We start from the raw sequence: 27,356 nt of genomic DNA on the forward strand, positions 1-27,356 counted from the left end.
CCAGGGACAGGTGGGGTGGGAGTGCTGCCCCCTCCCAGGCTCAGCCAGCAGGGTAGTAAAGACAGTTGGGGCCCTACCTCATGGGCATGGTGGCCTCACCTCCTTCTCCTTGCCCTGTGGGCCATGCTGGGCATCGCTGGAAGCCCACTCTTCATCCTGTGGGGCAGGGAGCTGCCGTCTGATTTTGAACTGAACCCGGTACGGCTCTGAGTACTGTAGGATCTTGAGAGCATCTTCATATTTTATATTGTCGAAGAACACAGTTGCACTGAGCAGCTGATCTCCTAGACCAAGAAAGAGCAGCCCCAGGCCGGGTGTGAATGAGAGGGGGTCCGCTCTCTTGCCTTGGCCAGGGAGAAGGGCCCCAAGGGCATGAATAGGGGAGATCCCACTGAGTCTGCCCTACCAGTCCCCGACTGAGTGCCTCAGGCACAGGGAAGGTGCATGGGGTCCTCCTTTTTACCAGACGCAGTGGGTGATCCCAGCCTCAAGTGGCTGAGCAGAGACACGAGGGGGTCATCCTAAGCTCCAGGTGTGGCTCCTATCCCCTTAATGTCCCCCTCCAAGTCCCGCCCGTCCTGGTAGGGAGAATAGGGACCTCAGAGATGGAGCTGCCATGGCACCTTCTCTCAAGTTGAAAAGCTTGGCGGCCGAGGAGTCCTTCAGTACTTGTTTGACGAAGATCCCCTGGTCCCCGCCGCCTGTGACACTGTAGCCACTGGCTCCTGTCTCTGCCTCTGTCTTCAGTGTCACCTCTGTTGCCTGCTGCACAGACTGGAACAGAAGCACATCATGGCCATGGTGACCATATGTCAGGCCCACCATAGGCATCCTTGACCGGGCCTGTGTCTCCCAAGGACAGGTTCCCCACCGTCCTGCCCGTCAGCCTGGACAACAGACAGCAGGGTGGGGCACCCACCGGGTGGGCTCAGGGAGCTGTGTCTGAGCCCTGGAGGGAGCCAGCTACAGCCTGCCAGAACTCTTGTCCCCACCCCAGACTGCCAGGACTTAGGCACAGCCTGTCCACGCCACCAGGCCCAGCAAGGCACCAGGAGCAGGGAGGAATGGCTTCTGCTTTTTCTGTGGCCAAAGGTTCCCTTTTTCAGTTTCTTCACGCATTCTTCACAAACACAGAAAGCACCGACTGTGTGCAGGGCACACAAGCCAAGGAAAACGCAGGACGTTGGGCACAGCCTGCTGGGCCTGGGACAGGGCCTGTGTCCTGCAGAGCTCTTGGACGTCTGGGGCCTCCAAGGACAAAACCAGTTGCTTTAGAGGCAGAGTGTCCTCATCACTGGGTGCTAGCAGAGTCTGGCACACGGCTACATGGCCTGGGAGCTGCCTGGCCCTTCCAGCCCCACAGCTTGAATATGCAACAGACGTCATTGTACAGCGGAGAAAACTGAGGTCGGCACAGCCAGGACTACCTGGCCGGGAACTTGGCTGTGCATCAAACTGTACACCAGGAAGGGGTGGAGGGGAAGGTCAGGACAAGATTCAGCCTTCTGGAGACCCTGCCCTTCCCCAGGCCTGACGAGGGGGACAAGAACACCCCTCCTCAAGGTATGGGGCACACTGCCAGCTTCCTTGCTCCTCCCCTGCCTGCTCTGAACTCAGACTCCCTGGCTGGATCCCTTGTGGACAGACACACCTCTGTGACCCTCAGCCCCTGCTATACCCACCTCTGGACGACTCATCCTGAAAAATGTCCGTGAGTCCCCTGAATCCCGCTTCCACCAGGATCTCCGTCTCCCAGAGGAACCTTGCCTGCCGGGGGCGTCTTCCTGCAGCCATAAGCGTTGCAAGTTAGGCACCAGCCCCAGCTCAGGGACAGGGAGGGGCACGGGTAGGCTGGCACCAGACCAGGAGCCCTCCCTTCAGAGGGGCCCAGAACCTCCAACATGCAGCTGTGTGCAGAGGGAGCCGAGTTCTTCCGGGCACATCCACAGAGAGAAGGCAACTGTTGGCCGTCCCGCTTCCTGACAGGGCCCAGCCCAGAGCCCACAGCTCCCGCAGGGAAGCCCCACGGCAACTGGAGTTTTGTATGGAGGGAGATAAGAAATTCAAGTACAAAAATGAATCCTTTCCTAGACATGCCTCCTCTGATCCCTTCCCTGAGTCCTCATCTCCAGAGGTAGCCATGGGGCTACCCAAAGACAGCATGAGTGTGTGACACAGGTGCACATATGCACACACCATGTGCCCCTGAAACAGATTCATGAAGTCTGCTCCCCATCAGCCCACACGCATGCTCACGAGAACTGCAGGGCACCTCCATCCCACTGTGTCCTGGCAGGGAGGGATCCCCAGGGCACAGAGGAGTCTGAGAGGAGTGTGGCCCACTGGGCAGTGGGTCAGGACAGCAGGGCTGCACAGACGTGTGTGAGTTGCCCACACAGGACAATGCAGGAGGAGACCTGGGTGCCTGTGGGGTTCTACCCAGTAGGCTCACCTGGAGTCCAAAGTCAGCAGCCTCAGTCGAGTATTCGTAGACAGGTGAAGACCCCTGTGGCCGTGGTCGAATGACCTCATCCGCAGGCCCCTCAGTCACCTGATGGGAGAGAATCCAGTTACCTTTGCCACTTGGCTCTCCCAGGGCCCGGGGAGTGCGGAGGTGGGGAGTGAGGAGGACACGCCCCCTGCTGTCACTTACAGAGCGGTCATCTTCCGTTTCTGCATCTGGCTCCCCAGGCTGCAGCTGTCGGCCGGACACTGAAGAGAGAGTGGCTGTCAGTGGGGACAAGCAGGCTAGGGGAGCAGAAGGGGGCCCGGGGGGGGGCACATGTGCACTGTCAAGGTGGCATAGTCCTGTCCTGGACACTGGATCTGAGAGAAAATTCAGGGCTGGGGAAGATCTATAGCCACTGGGCTGGAGAGGCTGTGGCGTCAGGTCAGGCAGCCGTGAATCGAGACTGGACTCGTTTCAAGTTGGGACAGATTTAGTCCGAGAAAGTCACTAAACAAACACAAGGTGTCTATTGTTGTATGACCACCCCCTGGGAGGATCAGAATCCGGAGTCCTAGAATATGGTCTAAAATGTCCAGCAGCCAGCAAAAATTTCAAATCACACAAAGAAACGGATGTGTGAACCGTACCGAGAAAGAAAGCGTCTCTAAACGTCCGCCCGTGCCGGCTTTAACACAGACTCCAGAGAAACTATTAAAAACGTGTTCAAAACACACAAACACAATCATGTGTTAAAAATCAATGGAAAATATGTTAACAGTGGGTCGGCGAAGAGAGAATCCCATAAAGAAATAGAACTTATTTTTTTAAAGGCAAGCAAAAATCCTGGAGTTGAAAACTTGCTACTGGGGTTCACCAACAGCACTGAGACACTAGAAAAAGCATCAGCTTGTAGATTAATATAAACTAACCAACTGGAAAAGCAGTGGTCGGGGGAAGGTTGGATGAAGACAAACAGCCTCAGAGATCTGTGGAGCATTAACCACAGATGAAGACGCAGAGAGAGAGCTGAGGCGACGGCTGAGAACAACCTACAGAATCCAAGAGGCTCGACCAAACCCGGGCAGGAGAAAACCAGAGATCCACACCCAGACGCCATCGTCAAAATGCGTAAGGGAAAGGGACCCATCACATAACAAGGGCACAAAAACACAACTAACACTTGAATCGTATCAAAACCACGGAAGCTGGAATAAAGTGGGATGATCTACTCAGGGCTGGAAAAGCGTTGTCAAGAAAGGATTTGACATCAAGCAACCTATCTCTCAAAAATAAAGGCAAAATAGTCTGGGCATGATGGCTTATGCCCGTAATCCCAGCACTTTGGGATACTGAGGTGGGAGGATTGCTTGAGCCCAGAAATTCATGACCAGCCCGAGCAATATAGTAAGATCTCTACAAAAAATCCTTTTATTAGTGGGGCATGGTGGTGCACGCCCGTAGTCCCAGCTGCTCAGGAGGCCGAGGCAGGAGGAGAGCTTAAGCCTGAGAGGTTGAGGCTACCGTGAGCTCTGATTGCACACTTCACTCCAGCCAGGCAGAGCAAGACTCTGTCTCAAAAAAATAAAAACTTAAATTAAAAAAGCAAAATTAAGGCATTCCCAAATGAACAAAGACTCGGAAATGTCATTGCTAGCAAATCTGCCTTGCAAGAAATACTAACGGGGTCCTTTAGCCTTAAAGGAACTGATACTAGACACTAGCCCAATGCACAGAAGAAATGAAGAAGGCCGAAAATGGCAACTATGTAGGTAAATACAAAAGACTATGAATATATATTGTCCTCATTTTATTTCTTTTAAAGACATAGGATTGTGGCCAGGCACAGTGGCTCACACCTGTAATCCCAGCACTTTGGGAGGCCGAGGTGGGTGGATCACCTGAGGTCTGGAGTTTGAGACCAGCCTGACTAACATGGTGAAACCCTGTCTCTACTAAATACAAAAAATTAGCCAGGCGTGGTGGCAGGTGCCTGTAATCCCAGCTACTTGGGGGGCTGAGGCAGGAGAATCGCTTCAACCCAGGAGGTGGAGGTTGTAATGAGCCAAGATTGTGCCACTGCATTCCAGCCTGGGCAGCCAGAGTGAAAACTCTCTCAAAAGAAAAAAAAAAAAAAGGATTGTACAAAGCAAGGACTGACAAACTTTTCTTGCAAAAGACCATGTAGCAAATACTTTAAGCTTAACAGAGCACATGACCTCTGTTATAACTCCGCAGCCATCGCACAGAAGCGGCTATGGATGATAGATGCTGTGTAGATGAATGAGCATAACTGTTTCAACAGAGCTTAGAAAGCATAACGGAGGCTGGCTTGGGAAGACAGGCAATAGTCTGCGAACCACTTACACAAGGCAGCAATTCTAACACCGTGTTGCTGGGATTCTAACGTACACAGATGCAGCATAGACGTGACCGTACTGGTAAAAAGGAGCGGGAGGAGAGGGCACAGTTCGCCCTTCAGATCCGTGGGTTCTGTCTGCTGAGTCAATGAACCCTGGGTCAAAAATATTCTCCCTAATTGCATCTGTACTGAACACACACAGATTTTTATTGTCATTACTCGCTAAATAATACAGTATTGCCAACTATTCACAAAGCATCTCAGTTGTCTTACACATTATGAGTAATCTAGAGGTGATGCAAAGCATGGGGAGGGTATGGGTAGGTTCTCCACAAACACTGCGTTGTTTTGTAGAAGGCACTTGAGCATCCACGAATTTGGGATGCAAGGGAGGTCCTGGAAGCAACCCCCACGGATGCTAAGAGACAACTGTATCTTGGATCGAAGTTTCTATGATTTACCAGAATTAAGCTGGCATTGCTTGGGGCTACGAGCGGGATTGTGGTGAGGTTTGCACAACTCTATAAGGTTAGCAAAATGGTTGAATTGTTCATTTACAATGGGTAGGTTCTATGGTTTATAAATTATACCTCAATGAAACTGTAAAAGAAAAGGTAATTAACTGTATAAAACAAAAATTAAGTCAGGCAATCCCAGCCGTAATCCCAGCACTTTGGGAGGCTGAGGCGGGCAGATCACTTGAGGTCAGGAGTTCAGGAGCAGCCTGGCCAACATGGTGAAACCCCGTCTCTACTAAAAATACAAAAATTAGCCAGGCGTGGTGGTGAACGCCTGTAATCCCTGCTACTCAAGAAGCTGAGGCACGAGAATCTAGAAACCAGGAGGCGGAGGTTGCAGTGAACTGAGATCGTTCCACTGCACTCCAGCCTCAGCAACAGAGCAAGACTCTGTGGCCAAAAAATTAATAATAAATAAAATAAAATGTATTTTAGAATTTTACAAACACAGAAGTAACCCATATGACAGGATGGGGATGGAGTGCAGAGGCTGCTGTTGTGCAGCTTTTGAAGTAGGACCATCCTACCTGAAGGTAAACCGTAATAAGTCAGACATTCAGAGTATAAATCATAAAGCAACCATTAAAAAAATAGAAAGATGTACAGGTGACAAGCCAGTAGTGGAGCTAAACCGGAACTCTAGGCTGCTGCTCAGGTGGCCAGGCCCAGACCCCTGGCCTCCATGACCCCCCAGGAGAGCCACAACCTCCGTTTCCTCCACCTGCCAAGCCAGCCTGGGGTGCAGGGCCTTGTGCCTATAATCCCAACACTTTACGAGATCACTTGAGGCCAGGAGTTTGAGACCAGCCTGGGCAACACAGCGAGACCTCATCTCTAGAAAATAGCCACGCATGGTGGTGCACATCTGTAGTCCCAGCTACTCAGGAGGCCGAGGTGGGAGGACTGCTTGAGCCAGGAGGTGGAGGCTGCAGTGAGCCGAGATCATGTCACTGCACTCCAGCCGAGGTGACAGAGCAAGACGCTGTCTCAAACACCAAACAAACAAAAAATATCTAGATTTCTCTTTTAAAACACTGAAGTAAAAACCGGCAAAACTGAAAGAAAAAATAAACCACAATTATTATACAATGGGAGATTTTAACAGTCTCGGGAAATGACGGCCTTACAAAGTAGAACAGGGGAAGACACAGAACACTCGCAGCGCCCATCAACCAACGAGACCAAATCGGCACTCAGAGAACTCCTGACAGCAGCCGGTGCATGCCGCTCTCAGGTGCACAGGGGACAATCAGAGGCAGACCCCAGGCTGGCTCAGAAACCTGTCTCAACACATTTAAAACCGTTTCAATCATCCTAGGTCTCTTCTCTGACCGACGGACTCGAGAGAGTGTGGCAGAAACACAAACCAGTAAACAGAAAACCAAGTCCAGACAGGCCCACACTTTACACGGCCAATTAACCCTGTGCTGTTTGTTTTGCTCCGAGACAGTGTCTCACCGTGTTGCTCACGATGGAATGCAGTGGCACAACCTCAGCTCACTGCAACCTCTGCCTCCTACGTTCCAGCGTTTCTTGTGCCTCGGCCTCCCAAGTAGCTGGGATTACAGGCATGCGCCATCATGCCTGGCTAATTTTTTTTTTTTTTGTACTTTTAGTAGAGATGGGGTTTCACCATGTTGCCCAGGCTGGTCTGGTCTTTCTTGAACTCCTAACCTCCAGTTATCCACCCACCTTGGCCTCCCGAAGTGCCGGGATTACAGGTGTGAGCCGTCATGCGCGGCCACATTCCCGTAAAAGCAGCCCAGCTGTTCCAATGGAAAGCAAAGTCACCAAACGGTCCTGAACAGCTGGTTCTTAACTGGGAAACCAATCAACCTGGACCCCTCCGTCCCGTCACTCGTGAAAATGAACTTGAAGTGAATCATAGAGGCAAATGTAAAACCTAAAGCTCTAAAACTTCTAGAAGAAGACAGAAGAGACCGTCTTTACCACATTGAGGTCGGCAATTAGGATACAGAAGATACCAGTCATAAAAGGGAAACGGGTCAGAGTTGTCCTGATGTAAAACAATGGTCTGAAGAGCCTTCCTCTTCCTCAGAAAATGAAAAGGCAATGAATGCACCTGGCAAAGGACAGCTCAACAGAACACAAAAAACTCAATGAGAAATGGTCAGAAGACGTGAACAGACATCTCACTAAAGAAAATGCATGAATGTCCGATAAGCACAAGGAAAGATGGCCGGGCGCGGTGGCTCACGCCTGTAATCCCAGCTCCTTGGGAGGGCGAGGCGGCGGATCACGAGGTCAAGAGATCGAGACCATCCTGGCCAACATGGTGAAACCCCGTCTCTACTAAAAACACAAAAATCAGCCGGGCGTGGTGGCGCGTGCCTGTAATCCCAGGTGGAAGAATTGATTGAACCCAGGAGGCGGAGGTTGCAGTGAGCCGAGATTGCGCCACTGCACTCCAGCCTGGGGACAAAGCAAGACTCCATCCGAAAAAAAAAAAAAAAAAAAAAAGAAAAGATGGCCAACATTTTTAGTCATCAGGGAAATGCAAATCAAAACCAGTGGAACAGAACAGAGGTCCCAGAAACAGACACACACACATAGAGCCGTGATGATCTTTTTAATAAGTGGCCTGGGGTCCATTGGATACCCATCTGGAAAAATGCTGATCTTCATCCCATCTCAGCCACAGAAAATTAATTTCATGTGGATTATAGATACCAAGTTAAAGGTTTAACAATAAAGTTTCTAGAAAATAAATATAAATTACTTTTGGAGTAGGGGGAAAATTCTTAAACAGAACACAAAAAAAATGCCAGTTACTGGTCTATGTTAGAATTAAGAGCTTCTGTTCATCAAAAGACACCAATTACTAGGGGCGTGAAATGGAGATGAGTATAGCCATGATAGAAACACAATAGTTTCCTCAAAAAATTCAAAATAGAACTAGCAGCCGGGCGCGGTGGCTCACACCTGTAATGTCAGCACTTTGGGAGGCCAAGGCGGATGGATCACAAGGTCAAAAGATCGAGACCATCCTGGCCAACATGGTGAAATCCCATCTCTACTAAAAATACAAGAATTAGCTGGGCATGTGGCTGCACACCTGTAATCCCAGCTACTCGGGAGGCTGAAGCAGGCGAATCACTTGAACTCAGGAGACAGAGGTTGCAGTCAGCCGAGATCGCACCACTGCACTCCAGCCTGGTGACAGAGTGAGACTCAGTTCCGAAAAAAAATAGAACTACCATATGATCTGGCAATCCCACTACTGGGTATTTATCCAGAGGACATGAAATGGATGAGTTGCAGATATGTGTGTCCAAGCCACAGATAGCTGCAGTACATTTACCAAGCAAAGGCCTCCAACCCAGAATGCACAAAGAGTGCTTAGAAACCAAAAGGCAAACAACCCAATAGAAACGTGGACAAGATGGCCGGGCGCGGTGGCTCACGCCTATAATCCCAGCACTTTGGGAGGCCAAGGTGGGTAGATCACAAGGTCAAGAGATCGAGACCATCCTGGTCAACATGGTGAAACCCCATCTCTACTAAAGATACAAAAAAATTAGCTGGGCATGGTGGCGCGTGCCTGTAATCCCAGCTGCTTGGGAGGCTGAGGCAGGAGAATTGCCTGAACCCAGGAGGCGGAGGTTGCGGTGAGCCGAGGTCGTGCCATCGCACTCCAGCCTGGGTAACAAGAGCGACACTCCGTCTCAAAAAAAAAAAAAAGAAACTTAAATTTAAAAAAAAGAAACATGGACAAGAAAACACTGGAAAGGTAGCTGATGGAAGAGAATGTTCAACCAGCCGATTAGCATATGGGAAGATGGCCAGCCTCTCTAGTCATCTGGGCAGTGCCACCGAAACCACAAGGTGCCGCCTGCTCCCAGGAGAATGGCTGAAATGGAAAAGCCAAGGCGGGCCATCTGGGACAAGGCCTGGGGCAGCCGGAACTCTGTCCTGGTGTGGGTGGGGGTGAGCGGGCACAGCCACTTGGACACAGACTGGTAGAGTCTATCGAAGCCCGACACGCCTTACCCTGTGGCCCAGGGCCAAGGAATATGCACACGGATGTTCCTCAAAAGATGGCTGCAGGAACTTCCATCTCAGTATAACTTGCAGCCCCCAAACCAGAGATTCAAATGTCCATCAACAGTAGAATAAAAAACAAAGTGAGGTATTTGTCCAGTGGAGCGGCGAACGGTGTAAACTATGCCCGTGTGTGTCATGGGTGACGTTCACAAGCACGAGGTTGACGTAAAGAAGCTAAATATGAGCAGCACCTCACCGGGGAGCCCACCACACGCAGGTCCCAGCCAGGCCCAGGGCTGGAGTCCCCAGGGAAGCAGGCAGACAGCGGGGTCTACTCCCCGACCAGAGGACTAGTGACTTGGGCGTGCCACGGTTTGTACCCTTTCTCCATAAAAACATTTTAGAATTCCACAAAAAATAAAAGACAGTCATAAACTTTACGCTGATAAATCTGACAGTTTAGACCAATTGGATATATTCCTAAAGAACTCACAGGAAGAACCAAACTCGTCCAAGCCGTGGCCCACAGGCCGAATGCAGCCCGGGACAGCTTCGAAGGTGGCTCAACACAGATTCCCAAACTTCCCTAAAACATTATACTATTCTTTTGCAATTTTTTCTTTTAGCTCACCAGCTGTCATTGATGTACTTTATGTGCGGCCCAAGACAGTTCTTCCAGTGCGGCCCAGGAAGGCTGAAAGAGGACACCCCTGACGATGATGCCAATAGTTTTGCAATAGTTTGATTTTGCGACTTAAAAATCAAACCCCTTATTTAAAACCGTCGCACAAAAAGAAGTCGAGACCCAACCCCCACTCCAAATTATACTCTAAATATTCCAAGAAGAAACAGTACCAATCTTACGCCAACTTCCAACTCTGGCACCCTGGCTTGGGCTCCAGGGCCTCCCCCAGCAGTGACGCACGGCTGGTAACCAGCAGGGCTCAGACCTAAGGACCCAGATTGGGAGGGAGCATGTCCCCCTGTCCCCTGCAGTAGGCGTCCTGGCCTTGGGTTCGGTCCCACGAGGGGGAAATGGGGAGGCCCAATCCCAACAGGAGTCTAGGTCTGGCTGCTGCTCTCTGGCCAATGTACTGTGTTGCCCTGAGCAAGCTCATCTCCCCCGAGCTTTCATTCCCGTGGATACGTGCGCCACCCTGCCCGCCCTGACACTGCTCCCCCAGAAGCACCCCCAGGGCCACGCCTGCTCATCCCAAGGGCGCCTCCGCCCTCGCTGCTTCATGGGCCTTTCCTTGCCCTTCTGCAAAATGGCTCACAGCCTAGGCCCCCTCTGGCTCTGGTCTCAGGCCTGGCAGGGCTGGGGGATGGTGTCTCCCGGAGGAGGTTCTATCAAGAGAGGGAAGAGGAGGGCAGGAGGTGAGGGCAGGCAGGGCTAGGCCGGTGCCAGGAGGCATCAGAATTCATCCCCACATCATCCCGTCCCCGCCTTCCTACTGCTCAGATGGCCAAGCCCAGACCCCTGGCCTCCATGACCACCCAGGAGAGCCACAACCCCCTTTTCGTCCACCCGACAAGCCGGCCTTGGGCAAGGTATCAGCCCAAGAATTGTACCCCTGGCAACTCCACGACACAGTCTCCCCCACAGGCCCCTTCTCCATAACCAGGCAGTAAAGGGGCAAGGCTGTCTCCCTTCTGCATAGCCCTGTCCTGGCCCCCTCGGCCCATCTCATTCACCTGGGCATGCAGACACTGCCCACCACCTGACAGGCCCCTGCTGCTCCCCCAACCTACACAGACAGAAGCTGGCCAGCCCCACCACTCTGCCTCCCAAATGGCTGCCTCCACTCCCTGCCCACCTGCCCCCTGACTCCCTCCACGTGGCCCTGCCAGGGCACCCCAGTGCCCCCCCAACCCTGAGGGACCACCAGCTGAGGCTGCCTGGCCCCTCTGGAGCTGCCTGGAAATCCAGCCACACCAGACCCACAGCAAATTGGTGGGACGGAGCTGTACTGAGGAAGGGGACAGGAATCTGGCCAGAGCCTGCCCACCGCTAAGCCAAGGGCCATGGCAGGTAAGCCACTCTCTGGCCTGTTTCCCTCCCTACTCTGCCCAGACCCCTCAATCCCCAAGGTGGGTAACAAATGAGAAAACTGAGGCTGGGAGAGGAGAGCACTTACCCAAGGGGACCCAGCCAGTAGGGGTGGAGCTGTGGCAACTCCCCCAGCCCGTCCTTACCCAGCGGGGCTAGGAGCAGAGGAGGGTCCCTGGGTCACCTGGCTCACAGCTGCTCCGCTGCCAGCAGGTGGAGCTGCGGTCATGAGAAGGGAGGGGACCTGCTTCAGCACTCAGGGTGGGGCAGGTGTTCAGTTCTAAGGCTGCCCAGAAACCCAGCTGCCTCCCCCTCCCTCCGCAGCCTCCCCAGCCAAAAAGCCCCACCCAGTAGGCAGGAGCCTGGATGGGTTGGGGGTGGGGGACAGCTGCCGTGAAGCCCAAGACAGGGTCAGGAGGCAACTCCTCGGAGAAGGGACCCGCCAGGCAGGGGAGCGCGGGCCTGCGGGGTAGGGTGGGCACCACAGTCCACGGCCCCAGAGCTGGCAACAGCCGGCTGCACTTCCAAATCTGCTCCAGGGGAGTCTTGTGAGTGTTGGGGCTGGTGAGGGAGGGTGTAGACAGCAGGCCCTGGGCACACCCTTTGCTGGGAACCTGCGTGGGGGAAGGAGGAGGAGGCGTGACCAGCCCGGTTCCTGCTGGCCTGGTGCCTGGTCCTGCCGTTGGCCCACTCGAGACAGTCCCCAGCCCCACCCTCAGCCACCGCACTGGGAGCAGCTGTTCCTACACTGCCCTCAGTAGGGATGGAGCTCTCTGGCCACACAGCTGCAGAGAGGGGACCCCTCTAACTACACTACAGGGGAGCTGGCAGGAGCTTAGCCCAGGGGTGCAAACAGAAGGAGGAAATCCTGCATGCCTCGAGATGAGGCTGCCCGACCAGGCTACCAGCCTCGGACCGCACCAGTGGGAGAGGGGAAGGCCCCCAGTATCCCAGTCCCCCACCAAGAGCACCGCTTCCCAGGACCGAGGTCCTCAGGGAGCCCTGCCTCGGACCCAGAGTCCAGGGGAGGTGGCTTTTGGCCGGCCCCACCCTCCGGCTTCACAGAGGAAGATGTGGAGTGACATGCCTGAGCCAGGCCCAGCTGGTCAGGCTGGGGGCACCTGGTATCTTTCCCGACGCCCTTCCCCGCCTCCCTGGGCCCCCCAGTGCCCTGGCCTCAACACTACCATTAACATTCCTGCGGTGCAAACTTGCACCCTGGGGAGGGACCCCAAGACCCAGGTCAGCCCCTCGCGCACCAGGGTGGGTGGGGATGGTACCACAGTGAAAGCAGAAGAGGACACCGGCCGGGCCCAGAAAAGTTGCCTCCCCAAGAACTGAACTGTTCTGGGGCAGGGCGGGAGCTGGCAGGGCACGGGGAAGTGTGTTTGGGGGAGGAGCAGATCCTGGGCAGGAGGCGGGGGCAGGAGGGGAGAAGGAACACAGGCTGGGGAGTGCAGGGGCTCCCCAACAGGCCTGCTCCAGCCAGGTCCAAACAGAGGACTCCCAGCAGCCTCCAGCTAAGTGAGAGTACTAAAGGGCCCAGAACAGGTCCGGGGCGGAGGAGGTGGACTTTGCTTAAACAAAACCCAAGTTTGCATCTACACTGGCAGTCCCCGGTCCCCACCTCTGGCCTCCAGGTAGGCAAGCATGGTTGGGTGTATTTCCAAGTCTCCAAGGCCCTGGGGGCTGGAAGGAGGCGACTGGCTCTCTAGTGGTCAGAGAAGTCCGTCCTGGGTGGGAGGAACAGCCCCCCAGGCTTGCAGGTGTGTGTGCACACACGTGTGCTCATGGAATGTGCGTACTCAGGGCGTGTGTGCTCTTATGTGTCTGGCCTGGGCTCCTCCCTCTGAACACCCATGGACAGCTCTGAGCCAGGCCACGGAGGTGGGAGTCCTGTGGGAGTCACTGCCCTCGGGCTGGAAGCCGGGTGCCCACCCAGACACAGAAGCACGCAGCCAGCCGCACTGGGACCTCACCCAGTTGTGGAACTTGATGAGGAAAGGGCCAGGCCAGCTGACTGTCACAAGACCCACAGACTCCTCAGCAGCACCCCCACCCCTCCCCAGTGCTTCTCGAGATAACTCTCTTGGGATGAGGCGGGCAGAGCCGGCTTAGGCTCTTGCTCCGGGGTCTGTGCCTGCCTCCAAGGCTTCGGCAGGGGGGCGGGGGAGCCAGCCTCAGTCCCCTAGACCTGGGAGCTGGGCTCCTCACACACCCAGCAGCCACTCCCCGCTGCAGCCCAGCTGCACCCATGAGGCTGTTCACATGAGAAATCACATGAGGGTAAGCCCTCTCCCGAAACAACCTTCCATAGCTCCCTGGTGCCATCTAGCCCAGCTGACATCCACAGCCTCCCCAGCCCTCACTGCCTGCCTGGGCCACTGAGAGGCAGGCTCTCTCCTGCCTCCGGTCTTTCTCAGGCTATTTTCTCTGCTGGGCAAATTCACAGACTAAGCTCGGCCACCCTGCTGTGGCTTCCAGGCGCTTCCTGGTCCCTGGTCCGGGAACACCTGCTCATCAAGTACTCAGAGCCTGGCACACAGTAGGTGCATAATAAATGCTAATGCAGGCAGTGCATAGGAAAAGGGAAGGAGCTGGTCAGATCTCCTGGTAAGTCTGGTGGGGGGGAAATGGGGAGACAGCAGGGGGGCCCAGTTCATCTCCTTCTGCTCCTGGAGAAACTATGGCACGGGGTGGCACAACAGCCACCTCTCCAGGGGATTTGGCAGCCAAAGAGCAGCCCCATGCTCCCACCCATCCCAGGTGGGCTAGCCCCAGCCAGTTTCCCTGGGCTGAAAGGCCAGCCCCACAGACATCCAGGACAGTGTGACCCTGTGATGGGTCTCACCCTGGGGCTGCCCAACGCCCCAGGTCCCTACAGCCCACCTCAGGCTCCCCCAGGAGAATGGGCCTGGGCTTGGGGACCAAGCAGCCTCCACAGCCTCCATGTACCAAACAAGCACAGGTCATCCGAGGACTCCTCCGAAGGCCACACACCCTCCTCAGGGACTTGCACACCTGTGGCTGCCCTGCATGCAGGTGCCCTTGGCATTAACCTCCCCCACACCCAGACTCCCTGCAAACAAGAGCCACTGTCCCCTACCTGCCCACGGCTCGGTGTCCTGCCACACACCTTGTATTCCCTGGGCTCAACCTGCACCTCAGGGGCCAGGAGCCAGGAAAAGGGGCTCCAGGGCTTTCTCCCTGACATCTCTGCCCAGCCCAATGGCCCTGGCTGGAGCCACAGTGAACTGACACCCTGGCCTGTCCATCAGCTGTGGGTCAGGGGGATGCCCAGCCCAGCTCTGTTCCTCTAGCCACCGTTGCTGGAGGCCCCCTGGCCCCCACAGACCCACGAAGCAGTGAGGCGGGCAGGTGCCCGGGGCTGCCCGGAAGGGGGCCGAGGTACAGGGGGTGAGCACAGGAGCCACTTACCAAGGAAGCCACAGACGCTCTCCCAACTGGCCCAGAAGTGAAGATCCCAACTGGCCACCTCCCCCAGACACGCCCGGTTCTTTCCTCCACAGCTCCTCCCCTCATTGTCCCGCCTCCGCCTGCTCCTAGGGCTGGCTCTGAGCCCTGCCAGGACCCAAACGCCCCATCAGCGTGAGTGGGTGGGTCCCTTGATGGGCCGGGAGCCAGACCAGCCCCCAACACTCACTCAGCTTCGTGGAGCTGGGGACCCCACCCACTCCGAGTGCCCCCCCAGCCAGAGCAGCTGACTGAAGAGGAATAGACCGCTCTGAGTCACACAGCCAGCCCAGCCTGGCTAGCACCATAGTGGACGCCAGGTCCTGCTGTGTGGACAGACACAGGCCTGAGGCAGGTCCCTCCCAGGCAGGCTCTGGGCACAAGCCCTGTGCCTCAGTTTCCCTATGAGTGCCAGGACAGAGGCTGGCAGAGAGGAGGAGAGGCATAGCCTAAGGGCAAGACTGGGGAGGGTGGGGGGGGCTGGGCAAGTGACCTTAGAGCCTGGTCAGCTGCCACCTGCCTGAGGCCCCAGGGCAGCCGACCTCAGTTGCTTTCAGCCCTCTCAGCCCAACTCACAGCAGCCCCCACCCCTCAAAGCACTAGGGTATCTGGCAAGCAGGGTGTGGTGGGGCTCAGAAAGCAGCAATTTCTCCTTCATAGACAAGGTCTTGCTGTGCTGCCCAGGCTGGGGTGCAGTGGCTCTTCACAAGCGCAATCCCACTGCTGAGCAGCACGGGAGTTTTGAGCTGCTCCATTTCCCACCTGGGCCGTTTCACTCCTCCTTAGGCAGCCTGGTGGTCCCCTGCTCCTGGGAGGTCACCATATTGATGCCGAACTCAGTGCAGACACCCGAATGGCATTTCGCACTACAGCCCAGAACTCCTCGGCCCAAGCGGTCCTCCCACCTCGGCCTCCTGAGTAGCTGGGACTACAGGCACACGCCACCTCAATTAGCCGGAACCAGCATTTTTGAAACAGGGTCTGTCTCTGTTGCCCAGGCTGGAGTGCAATCATGGCTCACTGCAGCCTCAAATTCCTGGACTCAAGCCATCCTCCCGTGTCAGCCTCCCAAGTGGCTGGGGCTCCAGGTGACACAACCACACCTGGCTACTTTAAAAATTTTTTTAGAGAGACGGGATACTACTATATATTGTCCAGGCTGGTCTCATATGCATGGGATCAGGCGATCCTCCCTCCTCGGCCTCCCAAGTAGGTAGGGCTGCAGGCACACACCAGCATGCCCGAGGCGAGCAGGCAGGCGCCCAGGGCTGACCGGGAAGGGAGCCCAGCTGCAGGGGGTGGACACAGGAGCCACTAGGTTTTAATTCTTAATTTAAATTTTTAGGCTAATTTTTAAATTTTTTGTAGAGATGGGGTCTTCCTATGTTGCCCAGGCTAGTCTCAAACTCCTGGGCTCAAATGATCCTTCTGCCTAGCCTCCCAAAGCACTGGGATTCCAGGCGTGAGCCTCCGCACTGGCCTAGCATTTTTAAAAACAAGGTTTCCATCCTTTCCAGTCATTTGGATGCAAGTGGTAGCTGAGAAACACCCAAGCCCCATGACCCCAAGTCCCCCAGTCTGCAGAGCTCCAGCCGCCCGGCCCACCTCCTGGTCACCTCTCCCTGCTGCACCCCAGGCCCTCGGCCCCCACTCCTCTTTGCTCTGGGCGGCCAGCAGAACCCGGCAACACTCACCCATCTGTGCCGGCTCCCAGATCACCCATCTGGGAGCCCCCCGGGATCCCAGGCGCCAGTCCTGTGCCCATAGCCCAGGTGGGGACCTGCCTCCAACAGGCAGTCTGGAGCAGGCCCGCACAGCCAAGGCCCAGCCCAGGGCTCAGGGGCAGCGAGGGGTCACACCCGCCCAGGAGGTCAGCAACGGAACAGCCTGTACCCGCACCAGACCCCAGCAGCGGACAGAAGGCATGGGAAGGTGTGGCTGAAGGGGCTGAGTCCCCACGGAATGCCAGGGTGGCCTGAGGTGGGCACAGAGAGAAGGGGTCCCCAAGTAGACCAGAGGACTCCAAGGGCAAGAAAGGCTCTGTCCCAGCCCCAGGGCAGGGGCATCGGCAGGCAAATGGCGCAGGAGGGGCCCCAGGGGCTCCTCTGTTCTGAAAGGCAGAGACCCGCCACCCTTCCTGGCCTCCCGCCATTGCAATGCTCTAAAGAGGCTGACACAAAAACCTAACGGTCCCAAAGGTAGAAAACAGCTGTATTTACACTGAGGCAGGAAAGCTGGCCAGGCCTGCTCCGGGACACACCCTCCACTCCCAGACAGCTCTCACCTGGGAACGCTGTTTACCTGTTTGCCACCTGACACCCACACTCTGCCAGGCAGGGTAGGGCTGGCTGAGTCAGCACTGTATGCAGGGGCTCAGCCCAGCTGCAGTGGGACAGGAAGGGGACACAGGCTCAGAGCAGGGCCGTCACACCAGACGCAGCACTGACTCCCAAGAGAGACTCTGCTGGAGCCCCCACCCCAGCGGCCACACGAGCGCTTCCAAGACGCTCGCTGCAGTGCGCCCAGCGTGGTCCGCCAGGCCCTGGAACTAGGACCCGGGGTCTCCCGGCGCACCACCCCCCAACACAGAGACCAGGGGAGCGCGCCACACCCTGCCCCGGGCCTGCTCCAGACCAAGCACGTGCCACTGGCTCTCCCGGGACAACCTCGCAGCTCAGATCCTGGCCTCACTCCCTCACCAGGCGGTCAGCACCGAGCCCTTGGCTCCAGAGCCCCTGGCGGTGGGGACCTAGAGCACCGTGCAGACGCACAGCAAGGGAGGGGCCAGGCTGGAGGCCCTGGGCTCTGTCTCGGGGCCACTGTACTGCGGAGGGTAAGAGCTGGAGAGCCGCACTCCGCACTTGACCCCCAGCAGGCACCTGCCTCAGTTCCCAGGGGCTCCACATACCAGACCCCTGGCACTATGTGACAGGACTCAGTGGTCAGGCAGGTGCCCGATCAGCTGGAGGGACGGTGGGCAGGGCATTTGGGGAGCCACCACATCATAAACCCTGAGACTGAGGCTGTCCAGCATGTGCCATGATGTGCCCTGCACAGCCAGTCCCGGCTCAGAGCTGCCAGGACCCAGGACCACCTAGGAGTTGCCATGGGAACTTGGCTGCTGGCGGGGCGGGGCAGGGCAGAGGGCAGCGGATGTTGAATCAGCCGGCAGAAGGCCAAGGCATGAAGCTCGGCATTCTCAGGGCGTGTGTCACCAAGGAGCCCACGGTGCTGGCTCACCCAGGAGCCAGGCCTGCCAGGCAGCAGGAGCAGGCCGAGCACCGAGCACCGGGGGCTGCAGCCATAAACAAAGGGGTGGGGCTGAGTCACGGGGGCCCCCCGCCCACCCAGGCAGCACCCCAACAGCCCCTCCAGCCTCAGGGTTCACACGGACACAGCCCAGTGAGCCTCCCCTAAGTGTCCTGCCCCTGCTTCGTCCCGGGCACCCCCAGCTGCCCTTGCTTGACTATACTCTTGGTGGGGTCCAGTCCAGGCAGGGATGTGGCTTGAGACCCCTTTCCGGACTCCTGCCCAGAACAGCCTGCGCGATTGCCTACCCTCCCACCACCACCCCTGCAGGAAGGAGTCCCTCCCAAGGGCTCTGCAGAGAGGAGGCCCCAGGCCACTCCCACCCTCACTAGCACACACTGGGTCAGCAAGTCTCTGCGGCAGAGCAGGCAGGGCAGGGACGGGCAGCCGGAGGGGAGGGCGGTGGCTGCAAATACCTCTGCGGGCCTCTCGGGGTGTGGGGAGGCGGGGCGGGGGGGGGGGCGTCCCAGCCCTTCCCCCCCCCCACCTCCTGGGCCCAGCTCCACGTTTCCATTTTAGAAAGTGCTTCTGACTATTAAATATTTATCCGAGCAAGGAAGGCCTTGGCTCCCGGCCGGCTATGGGTTCCAAAAAAAGAAAAATGAAGGGTAATCTGGAGGCCCAGGCTGGGTGCAGCAGGAGCCCGGAGGAGACACCCCCGATGCTCGCAGTGCGGCCCTTAGAGTAGGTGGAGAAGAGCAGGGAGCATGGTCTGTACTCCCTGTGTGTCCTCCAGGCTCACCTGGCCTCCGTGGGGGCATGGAGCAGTTCCTTCCCACCAAAACTGCCCTAAGACCTAGGGACTCCCCAGCGCCCCGTTGCCCTCAAGACAAAGCCCTCCCTCCAGCAGTTGGCGCTGTGCCCTCCATCCTCCCCAAGCCCATCCCAGAGGCACTGGGTGGAAATGCTTGCAGATCCCTGACCTCGCCCCGGGCCTCTGCAAGCTCCTCCTGTCTTCCTCCGCTTCTTTTCATGAGCAGTCCTAGTCTCCATCGGGCCGGTTTCCCTCCAGGGAGCCCTCTCTGGCCCCTCTGTGCCCTCTAAGCCTGCACTGGCCACAGAAATGCGATTCACGTTTGTTGAATGAACACTGGGTGCATGCTTGCTCTGCTGAGGTATGACCTTCAGTCCCGGGGTCCCTGGGTGGCTGGCTCTGAGACCTAGATCGATGGATGGACAAGCAGCCAGACAGAAGGGGAGTCACCCCACACCTCACACCATCCCCGAGGGCAGGGTCTGCCTCTGCCAGCCAGAAGACCAAGCTGGAAGAGTGTGGCGTTTTACTCCTTCAGTGGGTGGCAGGGACCCTCAGACAGCCAGTGCTCACCACTTGCTGGAGATTTGGGGCCTTTCCTCCCCAGCACCCATACTCCCCACACCTGGGCAAGCCAGCCCCCAGCTAAGCAGATGCCAGCTGCCTGAAACACAGAGACCTTCAGCATAGGTGTCACAAGAGGGAGGACACAGAGTGGGTCAGAGGGAGAGCTGGGAGTGAGCCCAGCAACCCAGGGGGCTTCCCGGAAGAGGCAGCTCCTAGCCCAGCCCAAGACAGAAGAGCTTGGCGAAATGGAGAGAAGGTAATGAAGGCAATCCCACTGTAGGCCCAGCCACAATGAGCCCAAGTGGGAGTGGCACTCAGCTGCCTGGGCATGGAGAAGGCTCGGAGGGAGCAAGCTCCTGGGACATTGGAGCCAGATGCTCTGTGGGCCTGACTCTCCTGTCCACTTCTGAGCCCCACCCCCTTCCCTGGGCTGCACCAGGTGGGCACTGCCTGAGGCTTGGGGCAGGAGCAGAGGCCAGCAGGCAGCCAGCCTTTCTCCCTGGCCGTCCAGCTTCAGTTTCCCCAGCAGGGAAAGAGCTGCGGTGCTGTCAGGAACACACTTATGACATCACTCTTGGTGGCTTCTGACAGGCCACCTCAGTGGGGGATGAGGGGGACAGTCCAGGATGCCCTGTGCCGCCTGCTCCTCAGTGCCCGTTCCTGCCACTAGGTGGCTACAGAGGGGCTCCTTTGCCTGCGGCACCCTCCCTGGTGGGGCAGGGCAGAGCCAGACCTGTCAGAACAGCAGGTCACCGAGCAAAGCGCTCCATGTGCTGCTCTGGCCCCTGAGAGCCCAGGGGCCTCGCTGTCCCCAGCCTCAGTGTCCCTATCTGCAGGATGGGAATACACAGCCCTCCCCAGGGTAGATAACCTGGTCAGGGAGATACTAGGGTGGCACTCGGCATCCCAGTCTGCATGGCGCTAGCAGCACGGGCAGCCACAATCATTCCTGTCCCCGAATGCAAGGTCCTGACCCACATTTGCAGCCCCAAGGCCCTGAAGAGAGCACCAGCGAGGCACAGAACAGCAAGACCACCTCCACAGCTGCCCTGCTTTGCACCTCTCTTGGGAAAGAGCCCAACCATGTCATGGCCCCCACCCCAGAGGAGAGACCACCCAGACATCCTCACATGGTGTCACTGCACTGGGGGCCTTCCCAACACGGTGGTGCTTCCTTGGGGTGTTGTTGTGGGAGGTGCTCAGGCCAAGCCAGGTGCAGCAGGTGCAGGGCGGGGACTGGGGCCAAGGCGAGGGGAGGGTTTCCCTGTCTCCCAAGCTTTCGGGGGCCCAGCTGGGAGTGAGCCCAGCAACCCAGGGGGCTTCCCGGAAGAGGCAGCTCCTTCCCAGGGGGCTTCCCGGAAGGGGCCAGCCTGCCCCTGGAGTAGGCAAGGGTGTGACACCCAGCACCCATTGGGAGTGAACTGGCTGCTGTTACAGTCAGCAGCACTCCGTGGGGTTGGTGCACCCAGGCAGAGTCCCCTTCCCTGGGGCTGTGAAGGAGTCGGGCTTGGGGCCACTAGATCAGGCCACCCTGCGAGGGATGTTCCCAGCCCGGCCACCAGGGGGCAGCCTTGGCGCGAAAGCTGCCGAGGAGATGGCTCCTTGCTGGGCCTGGGGCTGCTGGCAGAGGGCAGGTTTGGACCGGACAGGAAAGGAAGGCGAGAGCAGGGGAGAGTCTGCCCATCTCTGGCCTGCCTGCTGAGAAGGGGCTGCAGGTGGAAAAGTCCTGGACCAAATCCAGGCTGGGAAAGGCAGTAGGTGGCAAGGTCCTTGTCAGGAATGCACATTCCTGGGCCACAGGGTTGGGGAGGGCCTGGGAACTGGCACACTGGACGGAACTCCCAAGGGCTCTGACCTTGCAGCTCTCCTGCCAAAGTCCCAGTGAGCGCCACTGACTTTATTCCCTAAGAGCAGATGGTTCTGTGGGCTGGACACAGGGAGGGACTGCCTGGGAACCATGAAGCCAGCACAGGCTCTGTGGAGACAGCGGGTGGATGAGACGGTCCTGGACCCTGCAGCTTGGGAGTCTCTGGGTGCCCAAGAATGAGGAGGAAGCGGCGTGGAAGGGCTGTGCTGGGAAGCCGGTGGCAGAGTAGTGTCCCATGTCCCTGGGGCCCCGCCCTTCTCCCGCTGACCAGGTTCACCTGCAGTGATGTGGGCGGGGCCAGCCAAAGTGAAAGACTAGGGGCGGAGGGCCCCCAGCCCACCAGGGCCATCATCCTCCCACTGCTGAGCCCAAACACGGGCTCCCGTCTGTGACCCCGTGAAACTGGTGCTGTGGGGCCATCCCAGCTCTGGAGCCCTTCAGATGAGCCTCCCACCCTAGGTGCTCACCAGACAGGCCACAGGAGGGGCCTTGGAAGCACCTGCTGCAGCGAGGGGCATGACCAGGCCGCGGGCACCCCTCTGCACCTGCAGCATCGTGGGCACCGTTACCACTGACCTGTTTTCCCCAAGGAGTAGGGTGCAGCCTGCGCCAGTGCGGGCCAGCCCAACCCCCTGGCCAGTGGCTGCCAATGCCCTGGGTGTGGCCAGGCTGCAGCAGCAAAGACCTAGTGCCCAAGGGACTGCCCCCCCCCCCGGCCCTGCCCTCCAAGATGCTGAGACACCCAGGCCCTGGAACCAGGCCCAGTGCGGGGACGGACACACAAAGAGCACCAGGTACCCATTCTGTAGACTGCGGCTCAGAGGGAGGCTAATGACCATCTCTGGGGGACATGCCAGTGGGCAGCACCCACTTTCCCTTGCCCAGCACTGCAGGACCGTGTGGCCTGACTCTGACCCCATTCAGGCCTCTCACCAGGTTCCAGAACTCAGGCATAGCCCTGCCACAGCCTCCACCTAGCCGGCTACCCCGCACACAGCCACACAGTAGATGCAGCCCAGACCACACTGGCAGCCCTGGACCAAAGCCGAGAGCCCACGCTCCCGGACCAGCCTAGCTGCTCTCCCCTAAAGCAGGTGAGATGCCCTGGGTCGCGGTGGTGTCGGCTTTCTACCCCATGCAGACAACAGCCCAGCTCCAGAGCGCGGTAGCACCTCCCAGGAGGTTCCTTCTCGACCAGACAGCATCCCAGCAGCGGGGCAGGAGCGAGGAGAGACAGACAGGGACCGCGAGTGACACAGGGACCGACAGAGACAGCTACCGAGAAACAAAGTGAGCGGCAGGGACAGCCCCAGAGGCCGGGAGAGGAGCGGGGACCGAGAGCCGCGGACAGGTAGAACGCGAGGCACGGGAGAAGAGACCCCAGCGCCCGGGGAGGCCCAGAACCGCGCGCGAGTCCCGCCGGAGTCCCCGAGGCCCCCGCCCCCACGGCCCGCACTGCGCGCCCCCGGACACGCCCCGGCGCGCGCCCCCGCGCGGAGCCCACCCGCCCCAGGGGAGCGGGCTGCAGGCGGGGAGGGGCGCACCGCTGCCGGGGGCTCCGGGCCAGGTGGGCAGCACCATGTGGAAGCAGTCGCACATCGCGGCGGCCGGGCGGTGCGGGCCGGGCGGCCCGTCGCGTCCAGTCGCTGGTCCCGGCTCCGGCGCACCGGGCGGGAGGGCGGGCGGGAGCCGCGCTCTGCCCCGCTGGCCTGCGCTGCCGCTGGCGGCCGGCCTCGGACTGCAGACACAACCCGGCTACCCGGCGGCTCAGCTGGGACCCCGCCCGGGTCCGCCCAGCCCGGCCCGGCCACTGCGGAGCGCGCGCGAGGGCGGTGCCGCCGGCCTCATTCAGCCCATTGGCTGCCGCCGCCGAGGCCCCGCCCCTCCTGGCCAGGCCCCGCCCTCCTTTCCAGGCCCCGCCCCGCCCCGCGTCCCCGACCCGCCCGTAGCGTCCGCAGGATCGACTTTGGACTCTTGCCAGGAAGGGACCGCCGGACCCCCGCACTGAGGCTCCCGGACTTGCCGCTGTCTTCACCTCCCAGTCCGGGGAGACAGACACTGTAGTCACAAGCTGGGGTGGGGGGCAGTCTGCGGGGACAACGGTGGTCGCGAGCGCCCCCGAAGGTGATCTGGACGCACGTGGACAGGATAGAATTCTGCAGGGGCTGGGGCGGCAGATGCGAGGACGCGGCTGAGAGCGTGCAGCGGGAACGGGGTGCCCCAGACAGGGCGGCGGGGTGGGCTCTGGGGCGGGAGCGCCTGGCGCTGGGGGCTGTCCTGGAGCCAGGACCCCGCCCAGAGTCATCCTTTCTGCTGATTCTTGTCAAGAGCCTGGGGCCTAGGACACAGCGGCGACCAGCACCCCACTGGCCCTGCCCCAGGGGCTCCGGGTCTGGTGTAGACACAGGCAAGCCTGCAAAGATGAGGCTTCTGCAGGGCGGCACTGCTCTGAGGGCGGGAAAACGGGGGTCCTGGAAGGCTCCTGGCAGCGTAAGCTGGGACCTTAGGGGTGAGGCATGAGCCAGGCGGTGCAGGGAGAGAGAGCAGAGCACCCTGCGCGCAGAGAGTGAGGGCAAAAGGGCTGGGTTCACAGTCAGGCCCAGTGGCGGGGGCAGGGCAGCAAGGCTGCTGGGGGGCTCCTGTGGGTGGGAGGTGCCACCTAAGGCTCCAAGCAGGGTTTCTGAGTTTGGTGAGAGCTGAGGAAAGACTGCGCACGTGGCTAGGTGTGTTGGCCGTGGGGCACTGCTGGAATCAGAAGCAGCTGAACGAGGGAGTGAGAGGATCTCGGGATATTGGGGCAGAGGGGACCTGGTGAGGACCAGGGTTCGAGGGTGGGAGCCTCCTTGGGATCTAGCTTGGGCACCACACAGAGGTGGCACACCTGGGGGTGGGGACAGGGAGGGCAGGGGACGAAGGGAGTTCTAAGAGTTAGCTGAGGCCTGGCCTGGCGCAGACCTGAGTGGGGCACACGTGGGAAGGAGCAGAGTTCTGCAGAGGTTGTGAGGGGAAGCAGGACTGGAACCGTCTCAGGAGAGGACCACCAGCACCAGGAGGACCTGCTGGCAGTGTCCAGGGGTGTGGGTCAGATGCAAGGACGCACACACATACACGGACACACATACAGAGACACAGAGATACAGAGACACACACACAGGCACATAGGCTCACAGACACACACACAGGCATACAGACACAATAGACAGAGACATTCAGACACACAGATACACAGAGACATACACAGACACAGGCACACACACTCACAGAGACACGCACATAGACACACACACACGCAGAGGTGGTACATCTGGGGGTGGGGACAGGGAAGGCAGGGGCCCAAGGGAGTTCTAAGAGTTAGCTGAGGCCTGGCCTGTGTAGATCTGAGCGGGGCACACCCCGAAGGACTCACACACAGATACACACACACACAGAGGCATACACAGACACACACAAACACACACTCTCTCTCACATACGCACACAGACACCTTTTCCTGGAGTGGGAAGAGGCCAGGCTGTATGGGAAGGGCCATGCAGACACACACTCATAGGCAAGATCACAAACTCACCACCACACAGACACCAGTCACCTGGCCTATGTCTCGATACACTCGGACACACTCAGGCCTGCATACAGGACACCCAACCAAGAATGCACACATGCACAGGTGCACACACTCCGGCTCACTGGGAGGCCAGGCACAGCCAGCGCACCCAGGTGAGCCCCCCGCATACGATGACTCACTCCGGACAGTTCCCGTTAGCCGCGCTGCAGCCACCGGGCAGCCGTCCAGCAGCCAGCCAGCCAGATGCCAGAGCCACTGCCCGGAAGAGGCCCTGGCAGCCTCCTCCCCACCAACCCAGGCGGGATGGGGCACGGCCTTCTCCCTCCTGCGGGGACACCCGTGGGTCTTACCCCACCTCCTCACAGTGTCCTTCTTTCGGGGCTGAGCAGTGTTGCCTGGGTCCCAGAGGCCCTGCACTCACCTCCTTCCCCAGGGACCCACCCTGCTCTGCCTGCCTGGAGTCAGTCACTCCCTGGGCACAGGGAGGTAGCCACTAGGATGCCCATGTGCATGCGCCTCTGTCTTCCAGGTCTGCCGGGGGCTTGGTCTGCCACTCCTCTGTGCCTCAGTCTGGCTGCAGGGCCTGGGAACAAGGGGCAGCCCCAGGCACTCACCCACCTTTGTGTCCTCAGCCCTGTTAGGTGTGTGCCCTTGGCAATGTCATGTGGCCCCCTGGGCCCCCATACAAATGAACTGGCCCCTCACCCTATGGTGCAGCATGATCTGTACAGGGCTATGGGGACTCCCCTCCGCTTTGCTGGCTGGGTGAGGAAGGAACCCTGGGCGGGGAGGCCGGGGCTGCCTCCCAATGTGTCCCTGTCCCTGGGCTCCTACCTGCTGCCCCGCCTCTGTTTTCCTTCAGAAAGATGAGAGAGCCCTCAAGGCCATATCGCTGGGGGCTGAGTGAGAGCACAAGTTCAGTGTGGCATCGTGGGAGTGTGGGGAGGACTTTGCCCTGGCCCTGCCCCTCAGTCTGGGGTGGCTGAGACCTTCCCCAAGCTGTGTCCACTGATCCTGCCCACCCCTGGCTAAGAGATGGTCCCAGAGCCCAGCCATGGCTGCCCAGGACCAGGGACTTTGCCTCTGTCCCGGATGGAGCTGTCCACTTCCACAGTAGGCACACACAGACACACATACACGCACAGCTGCATGGTGCTCCCCTGCAGCCCCAGATTCAGGGCCCAGAATTCAGGATGAGGTGTGGGCAGGGCCTGTTCTGCCCAGGGGCACCCTCCCCTCTCCTGCCCACTCTGAGACAGAGGGCTGGTGTCTCTGCAGTGGCCTCTGGCTCTGCCCCACCCTGAATGCTGGGGCTGCAGTCTGGCTGTGACTGTCAGGGGTCCTGGGAACCCGAAGGACTGCCCCTCCCACCCTCCTTCTAGGGTCTTCTCCCAGCTTGAGGGTTAAGCTGAGAGTGTCCTGAGAAACAGACTCCTTGGGATGTCTTTCCAGAGAGCTTCCCCACCTCAGGGAACCCCAGTACTCCTGGTGCCCTGAGAGCTCTCTCACTCCAGATGCCTCTGGGAGGGCCTGCAACTTGGACAGTGCAGCCCCACAAACGGGCAGGCTGCGGCCATGTGAGGCTGGGGACTGGCTCCCTAGGGCCCAGCCAAAATCCCTGCACCTACCCACCAGGGCCTCAGCAGCCCAGACGGGGCCCGGGGTCACAGCTGTGGGAGCAGGAGAAAAGGTGAGGGGTGCTGCCAGCCCCCATCCCAGTCCCTCCCCACCAGCTGAAGGCTGAGCTCCTGTCTTCACGCCCAGGTCCAGTGTCCTCCCCATGTTCCCCTCTGGGGACAGATGCCTGGCTGGGGAGGACCACAGAAGTGGGGCTCAGGAATGCATGCCCCCATACACAGCATCACGGGACACAAGCCCAGCTCATGGTCTCCCCGGCACATACGAGGCCCCACACCTGCTGTAGGTGTCACCCCAGGGAGAGGGTGTCACATGCTCTCTCCTGTGCACGCAGCCTCTACCTCCCCCCTGGACCACTGACATGGCTACACTGGCCCAGCCCACTGGTTGCCCGCAGCCTTCCTGAGGCTGGGTGCCAGGACATGGGGTGCAAGCCCTGGTGGGACCTGGGTGAGGAGCCGAGGCCCCCCAGGCCCTGCCTCGTTGACAGAGCTGCCACCCTGCCCCCATGGCCTGACTGGCTGCTCGCCTCCACCCTCCGCCGGCAGGGTTGCCCACAGCATCAATGATTGATGCTTGCTGCGGCGGCTGCAGCAACATAAGCAAAAATAGCTCGGCCGTGGTCCTTGCCCCACCCCATTCACAGCCCTGCATGCAGCCCAGCCCCGTGCCCAGATGGAGGGGTGTGAGGAGAGGTGAGAGCCGTGGTCCTTGCCCCACCCCATTCACAGCCCTGCATGCAGCCCAGCCCCGTGCCCAGATGGAGGGGTGTGAGGAGAGGTGAGAGCCGTGGTCCTTGCCCCA

The 27,356-nt window shown here is 58.8% G+C and overlaps 1 protein-coding gene across 1 annotated transcript in view; it reads right to left on the minus strand.

The window, feature by feature from the left end:
• AHNAK2 (AHNAK nucleoprotein 2) overlaps positions 1-23,092 on the minus strand; it is a 43,896-nt gene extending 20,804 nt beyond the window's left edge. The window contains exons 1-6 of the mRNA XM_035261707.3: positions 22,897-23,092; positions 2,654-2,712; positions 2,453-2,551; positions 1,683-1,784; positions 624-774; positions 100-284 (exon numbers count right to left, since the gene is read on the minus strand). Coding sequence (XP_035117598.3) covers positions 100-284; positions 624-774; positions 1,683-1,784; positions 2,453-2,551; positions 2,654-2,712; positions 22,897-22,951 — 651 coding nt within the window. The 5' untranslated portion in view covers positions 22,952-23,092. The remainder of the gene's footprint in view (positions 1-99; positions 285-623; positions 775-1,682; positions 1,785-2,452; positions 2,552-2,653; positions 2,713-22,896) is intronic.
• Between the last annotated feature and the right edge of the window lie 4,264 nt (positions 23,093-27,356).

This window comes from Callithrix jacchus, chromosome 8 (genome assembly GCF_049354715.1).
Source record: "Callithrix jacchus isolate 240 chromosome 8, calJac240_pri, whole genome shotgun sequence".
In the NCBI taxonomy this organism is placed as follows: Eukaryota; Metazoa; Chordata; class Mammalia; order Primates; family Cebidae; genus Callithrix; species Callithrix jacchus.